Source organism: Arachis hypogaea, chromosome 11 (genome assembly GCF_003086295.3).
Source record: "Arachis hypogaea cultivar Tifrunner chromosome 11, arahy.Tifrunner.gnm2.J5K5, whole genome shotgun sequence".
Classification (NCBI taxonomy): Eukaryota; Viridiplantae; Streptophyta; class Magnoliopsida; order Fabales; family Fabaceae; genus Arachis; species Arachis hypogaea.
Genome location: NC_092046.1, coordinates 31,812,970 through 31,820,169, shown reverse-complemented (window position 1 = coordinate 31,820,169; position 7,200 = coordinate 31,812,970). Strand labels below are relative to the sequence as shown.

Here is a 7,200-nt window from a genome sequence, read left to right as displayed (position 1 = left end):
GTAAAAATAAATTTTTTTTGAATCAAATCGGATTAAATTAGAAAATAAAATCAAAGCGATATAATCTATATTAAAATAAAGTATATCAATTTTATTTTTTAAATCAATCTAAACCATATGACAAATATCTACTTAGTTGTTTAACTACCTGATTTCATTGTTTATAATATAATGTAAACGAGATAAATATCATTCTTTAATTTTGCAAACAAAACAAAAATATATAATACATGGATGTAGAAAAAAGGGTATATTATCTAATGAAAATAAATATTAAAAACTTTTTTGTATATCTTAAATAAAAATATTAAGAGTTATTAAAATTTATTATTTTTTATTATTGTTTAGCCAATTAACTCACTTTTTTTAGTTAATTCTTATAGTCTAATAATTTAATGATATATTTTATCTTATATTTTTAAATTTTAATAACTAACTAAAGACCAAAAATAATAAATGTTAATGTCTCTAATATTTATCTATTATAAATCCTAAAAAATTAAAGTATCCGGTGTTAAAAAACTTCAATGCTAAAATATGAAACCAAAAAGTCACCCAAAAAAATAAATAAATAAATAAATATGAAACCAAATTTGCTTAAGCATAATATAAATAGTACACATTGGATGTTAGCCATAACGAGAAAGTAGAAACCGTTACGGACACACACTGCAGTGCTAGTGCTCGGAGTTTCATACCGCACCAACTCCATTCCTTCTCACCAGTCACTTCTCTCTATCTCTCTCTCTCCAACAGAATTTTTTGTTTTTCCATCTAATCAATCAACCTTCTTCTCCGGCGGATATGAGCGTCGTAAGATCATCGCCACCGCCGTGCAGCTCCGCCGTTCTCTGCAACGTCGATTGCGAACCGTCAGCATCGCAGGCGGCGGAGAACCTACGATTTTCGAAGCTCTGTGGAATTAATGCCGCTCGATTGCACGGTTCTCAGAAGAGATTGGTCCTATGCGGTGGCCGGGCGAGATGGAACTCGTTGAAACCGATTAAAGCGAAAGACGATGACGACGCCGGAAGCGACTATAGTCGCAAATGCTCAGTGATGTCCAATGAAAATGTGAAGCAAATTAAGGCAATGGAGGATTCTGACTCGTCATGGAATGAAAACAGAGCTTCTTTTTCAGGTATTGTTTCTAATTTTTAACCCTTTTTTCTTTTATTTGAATAATATCAAGATCTAGAATGTGGATACCTTTTTCTCCTTTTTGTATCTGAAATTCGTTGGTTCAGATTCTTATTCTCCTTTTTTAATTTTGGTAAGTGTTGAGTTAGTTGCCGAATAGGTAGAGAACGATCTTCATTGTTATACCGTAGAAGAATCTTAATAGAATTGTTTTATTTTAATATCTTAATTAATTAGTAAAATTTTAAATAGTGCCATCTATGTGTAATTTCTAATTCTCCACATAAAATGGTTTACACAGTCAAAGCCATAATTATTAGTAGGAAAGAGATTCCTTTGTAGCATTCCAAATGTTCCATATCACATCACATATACGAGTCTATCTTAATAAGTTGGTATTGGGAAAATACAGAAACCTTAGCCATATAAACCGTGACATATGGCCAAGGATAAGGGTCTTTGCAACGCCTAAACAAGTCAGCTTAAAACCGATGCGTATGTTCACCACTAAGCCTCCATAGCCATAAAACAAAGTGCAGTACTGCAGTTTGAGTTGCCTTTGGGATCTGGTAAACATTAGCATCATAATCATAAATTTAAATTGGGAAGATGAATGGTACGTGTTGTCGTTGTAGAATTGTTTCTTCTTTATTGCTATTTATGTTTATTTTCCCCTTCCTTTTCTTCTTCATCTTTCATGCTTCAAGAAAAGCTTTTGCACATGATTTCTTTTTTTGTGAAATTCCTTTTTGAGTGAAGCCGAAAAAAAGCTCCTCCACTTCATGGAGTTTATAGTTTAAACATTCCAAAGAGTTGACTTTTTTTTTTTCTTTTCCATGTATTGTCTAGCTTAGAATTTAGACACCTTGATAATCTAATTGTAATTGAACCAGGTAAAAATCCCTGCCAGGTGTCAAATGTCGGAAATTCAACAAACATTTTGTGGCATGACTGTCCAATTCAGAAACGTGATAGACAGCAGCTGCTGCAGCAAAGAGGTTGTGTTATTTGGTTAACAGGTCTCAGCGGCTCAGGTTTGTGGAATTTTGGAAATCAACTATCTCCGAATGTCTCCTTTACTTCATTGATTGATCAAGTAGAAATAAGAGCACAACTATGTGTGCAACAATATGGTTCTTGGCTAAAATACCCAGGAGTCCAATGGTGATTTGAGTCGTAGCTTTGATTTCATGTGATATGTTTATTGGAAGTCTGAAGTAGTATTCATCTTCTATATCCTCCCTTTTGTCAGTTAATAACACATCATCTTGTTTTGATATGTATACCATTCTCTGATTCTTTTCTTGGGCTTTTCTTGGACCCACCTTTAACAACAGGTGATCCACCCTGGTTACTCTTCAACTTTAGTATTATAATATCACTTTGCTACTGCATTTGTTTTTCAATAAACTTTTCACCTTCCTGTTAAACAGTATGAAATATGAAATGGACAAGATTAATACTGAACCAGAAAAGGTGCAGCAAATCACAGAACACATCTGTTAACTCTACATAAGATGACTTATAACCACTATAGGATTTATTGGCTCTAAAAATCCCATTAGTTATACTGTTATAACAACCACTGTATAAAGTGATTTTTTTGCTTGTCTACCTTGTAATCAAGGTCTGTACTTTTGTGGTTCAGTCTTAGCTTTAGCCTTTAGCTTATCACTTGCTAGTGAAAGTAAGATTTGAATATTGTTTGACCCTAACTCTGCTAATTGCCTAAAGTCAAGGTGAATTTTTTGGCAAAGTTAACTTATGATGTGATAGATCTTTGTCAAATTATGCTTACTGTAATTCGGCCCTGATTTTCAACTTAACATATACAACTATCTGCAACTACACTACCTATGAGCAGCAGTTGTTAGTTTCTCCTGGTGATCTTATATCATAAGGGATGTTTTAATGTGTGCTCTATGTTGCTGGCACAGAACCTGTACCCTATCTTTTCTCTGTTTGGCATTTGGGGTAAATGCTGGGTGTGACCTAGATCCTTGTATCAATGCTATGATGCAATCATTGCTACAATATGGTGTTTTTTGTTACATGCTAGAGCTGAACTTTCAAATCATTAAGGAGATTTCTTTGACACATTTAGTTGGTTTCTATTTGGAGTAAAGCTCATAGCCTTTTCAATGGTGTTTCCCTAAATGATTTATTAAGGCATTGGATATATATATTTCATGTTGTTTCCCGGACCTTGTGTTTACGTGAGATGCTTGTACACTGGACTGTCCTTTTTTTGTTTTATGCTTCAGTCTTTTTTGTTCAGGAGGATTCTTTATCTTCTCTGCTCTTTGTACTTCATGCTGTTCATCATGATAAATTTCTTCTTCTGTATTGAAAAAGAAAAAAAATCCAAACAAGTTTGAAAATTGTAATGATTAAGATATCTTGAAAATACGTGCCTGATGCAACTGTAATGTCTCTTAAATATAATTCTACAGATGTACAAAATAAAAGTGATGTCTTAGTTTCTTCAGATATCATAATGTACCATTATCTTTCAAATTTCCATATAGCGATGTTCTCTTTCTCTGATTTATTAACTATAATTGATTTTAGGAAAAAGCACTCTTGCATGTGCATTGAGTAGAAGCCTGCACGCTCGAGGCAAACTAACTTATATCCTTGATGGTGACAATGTTCGACATGGTCTAAACCGTGATCTTAGTTTTAGGGCAGAAGATCGTTCAGAAAATATACGAAGGATTGGTGAGTTTCTACTTTCCGAAGTCTTCAAATGTTTTCCCCTATATCTTCCAGGTACGTTGTATATTATTAACAGTCAGACATCATATGATTTAACTTCAGGTGAGGTAGCAAAACTATTTGCTGATGCTGGTCTTATTTGCATCACGAGTTTAATTTCGCCCTACCAAAAGGATAGAGATGCATGCAGAGCACTAGTTCCAGAAGGTGATTTTATTGAGGTATATTCCTACTTGGTTAACAATAGGGTGCTGTATGATAATGGACCTAGACAAGTGTTTCTTCATAGCTAACATAATACTCGCATATTGTAGGTTTTCATAGATGTGCCTCTGCATGTGTGTGAAGCTAGGGACCCAAAGGGGCTCTATAAACTTGCTCGAGCTGGAAAGATTAAAGGTATGTAAGTCAAATTTTCAAGGTACTGCTTGCGATAAAATTTACTATTATGGTGTTCAATTCGTAGTGTGCAAAGCCTGTACCTCTGAATTTGCTATTTTCTCATTTCTGTTCATCATTGTGGTATGTCAGCCCTTCTAAATCCTAACAGGATTGAATTATTTATTTGGTCTTCTGCAGGTTTCACTGGTATTGACGATCCATATGAACCACCAAGTAGTTGTGAGGTATGTATTTCAGTATTTATGTGTAGTTATGTTGTGCTTATTGGTATCTTTGAAGGAGGAAAACACTAGCAAATAGATATTCTAGGACTGACCATTTTTACTTCTCTTTGCCTGGGGTCCAACTTTTAAGGGAAAAGCTGCTGTTAAATACCCTGCTTTTTATTCTGTTTAACTTTCTTCTCTAGGATGTTAAAATACTCCCTTCTTTTCTGTTTATCATTTGATTGTTTGCACTTGTCATTTTTATTTTAAGGACTTGTATTATGGATACTTAACTAATAACTAGTTAGCAGGTAGTGACTCGTGTAATTAAATCAGTTAATGATTTTCCCTTTTAGCATAGCAGTTTGTTACTCAGCTTTCTGTTAATTGTTAGTTAGCTGCTGCTAATTCACTTGTATATACCTCGATTGTAACTGCATTATTCAACGAGAATCGTCATTTCTCCATTTCTTCCACATTCTCAATATGGTATCAGAAGCAATGTCTCTTCTCACTTCTGCATCACTCTCTCCGTTCTTTGATTTTCTCGGGAAAATCTCTCATTTTCTTACTCTTTCTCGTTTCTTAAAGAATGGTCTTCCTGTCTCCACACTCTTTTTCTAATAACTTGGATTTCTAATCTTGCAGATTGTATTACAACAGCAGCAAGGAAATGGTTTTAAGTCTCCTTGCGAGATGGCAGAAATAGTGATATCATACTTGGAGGAAAAAGGATACCTTAGGGCCTAAACTTTACATTAAATGGGGCCTTTCTTTGATGTTTACTGTAGCCTGTAGGCTGTGTAGGTATATTGTGTGTAACATAGTCTTTTTGTTCTTCGAATTTTATCACCCGAAATGTTGCTTTCCAGCAGTGCAAGGAAATCATCGTTTCCTGCATGTGTATTGTTTGCTTCCATCTGGTTAGAACAAATAAGGTGAAACAGGATGGAAAATATAATAAGTTTCCTTGTTAGGGAGCTCAAGGAAAATGATATATCTTTCTTAACTACCTTCTTAAATATCCTCTGAAGTTTTGGATGCTTTTAATTATTCGAGTTTTTTACTTTGTTTTTAATTTAGAAGGATTCTTAGAGTGTTAGGTATGTTAATAGGAGGACTTATCAATACTGAAGAGTATAAATAATAGGTTAAATACCCTATCAATTTTTATAGTTTTGAATTAGATACTTGTTTTAAATTTTGTAATTAGTTAATAATTTGGCTGCAGTCAAGCAAAATCAATGTATAATGCCTGCAAGCCGCTAGAAGGGGCCTAAGTGAGAGTTTTTTATGTAATATATATGAGATCTAAGTGGGATTTGAATCTGATTATCGTTTATTGTTCTAACTGCCAACATATGTAATAGCGTTTGCAAAATATTTGCCATCATCATCTGCAATATAGCAAGTAGCAAGACCACCTGATAAGACCAGGAGTCCTTATCTTGACATTTTATATTACCATGTCTATTAAGAATGGCACATCTTTAATCTCAAAAGATAATAGTATAGTGCACAAAATTTACTACAAAGTGATTTCACTGAAGCAATATGTCAGTGTAAAGCATGATTAGATGATGACACACATACGGTCCAAGAGTCCACCAGGCACCGGGTAGCACTGTGGCAGGGTCTCACGTTTTCGACGCCCTGCCTTAGTCAACGCTCAAAACTGAACATGTTATATAAGACAACAAATTTGCCAGTTATTTTATTATTGTTTGGTTTGGATTTAGTATTGTATAACTTCGACGGTGAAGCTGTTAGTAGTTTTCTGCAGTCTTCACTTTATATCGTTTACCCGGTATAAGTCACACACCGCCCTAGCGAATGTGCTCATATTTAGGGATTTGAACTTCACGACCACCCTCTCCCTCTTCTCCATTGTTCAATTGAAGATATTATTTTTACGATCTTTGACTAATTAAAGTGCGAAAGCTCATATATATAAATCATAATATCTGCAGCTGTGCACAAATGTACTTGCCCAAAACAAGCCAAGGCCATGTTCGGTTAAGGCCCTTACCTAGTCACCTTAGAAACAAGGAAGCAAAGCGACTAGAATTGGTTATGCATGAGCTCTTAAGCATAGCTACACGGAACGCAATACATTCTAATACGAAAATAGATACAACGTATATAAAATATTTTACGTGCAAAATATATTCGGTAGATGATTACTATGCGGTACGCTCAAATTGATGCGCGTGTACATTAATTAGTGAATTCATTCATGTAACTATGCTCTTAGGCTCAATTTGCCAACAAAAACCGTCTTGGATTACTAAGTTAATGGCGATAACAAGATTCAATATTTCCCTTAAAGCACAAATAATAAAAAAAAGAAAGGAAAAATTTCAAAAAGAAAAGCTAACACTCTGAATGATTAAGAATGAAAACCTCGTAAGTTGATATATATACTAGCAGAAGATTAGTTATTACAAGTCACCAGATCAGAAAGAAGAAAAGGCCATAGCACCTCGTCTTAGTGTATGAATATGATGAATGGACAAAAAACAAACCACAAGCGTCGTGGTTACAGAAATTGCCGTAGAGGTGACAGCATGGAAAGTATGAGACAATCGGCGTTCTTGCAAAGCCCAAAGCGTCTTCACAAAATCCTCAACTCCTTCCACCACCATTGCCAACACATGCGCCATCTTTAATTTAGCGTATCTTTCTCGAGCAGCAATACACTAATAATAATGTTGCAATATAGTTCTGAGGAAAA

General features: G+C 34.6%; 1 protein-coding gene across 4 annotated transcripts; it reads left to right on the top strand.

Moving 5' to 3' along the window:
• Positions 1 to 637: 637 nt before the first annotated feature.
• LOC112720623 (adenylyl-sulfate kinase, chloroplastic) lies at positions 638 to 5,475 on the top strand. Of its 4 annotated transcripts, none has more exons than XM_025771618.3 (7): positions 638 to 1,141; positions 2,051 to 2,174; positions 3,712 to 3,861; positions 3,961 to 4,079; positions 4,173 to 4,257; positions 4,438 to 4,484; positions 5,115 to 5,475. In XM_025771618.3, the coding sequence occupies exons 1-7, from the start codon at positions 1,118 to 1,120 to the stop codon at positions 5,214 to 5,216; spliced, it is 651 nt and encodes a 216-aa protein (XP_025627403.1). In that variant the 5' UTR covers positions 638 to 1,117; the 3' UTR covers positions 5,217 to 5,475. The 4 variants fall into 4 exon arrangements, with proteins under 4 accessions (XP_025627403.1, XP_025627401.1, XP_025627402.1 ...); XM_025771616.3 differs by having other exon boundaries at positions 2,034 to 2,174; XM_025771617.3 differs by lacking the exon at positions 638 to 1,141 and adding an exon at positions 1,488 to 1,756 and having other exon boundaries at positions 2,034 to 2,174.
• The last annotated feature ends 1,725 nt before the right edge of the window (positions 5,476 to 7,200 follow it).

Excerpts from the sequence above, each read along its gene's own strand:
- LOC112720623 (XM_025771616.3), top strand. The coding sequence starts at position 805 with ATGAGCGTCGTAAGATCATCGCCACCGCCGTGCAGCTCCGCCGTTCTC. Across the intron at positions 1,142-2,033 it reads AAACAGAGCTTCTTTTTCAG|GTAAAAATCCCTGCCAGGTG; the intron begins GTATTGTTTCTA and ends TAATTGAACCAG. Across the intron at positions 3,862-3,960 it reads AGAAAATATACGAAGGATTG|GTGAGGTAGCAAAACTATTT; the intron begins GTGAGTTTCTAC and ends ATTTAACTTCAG.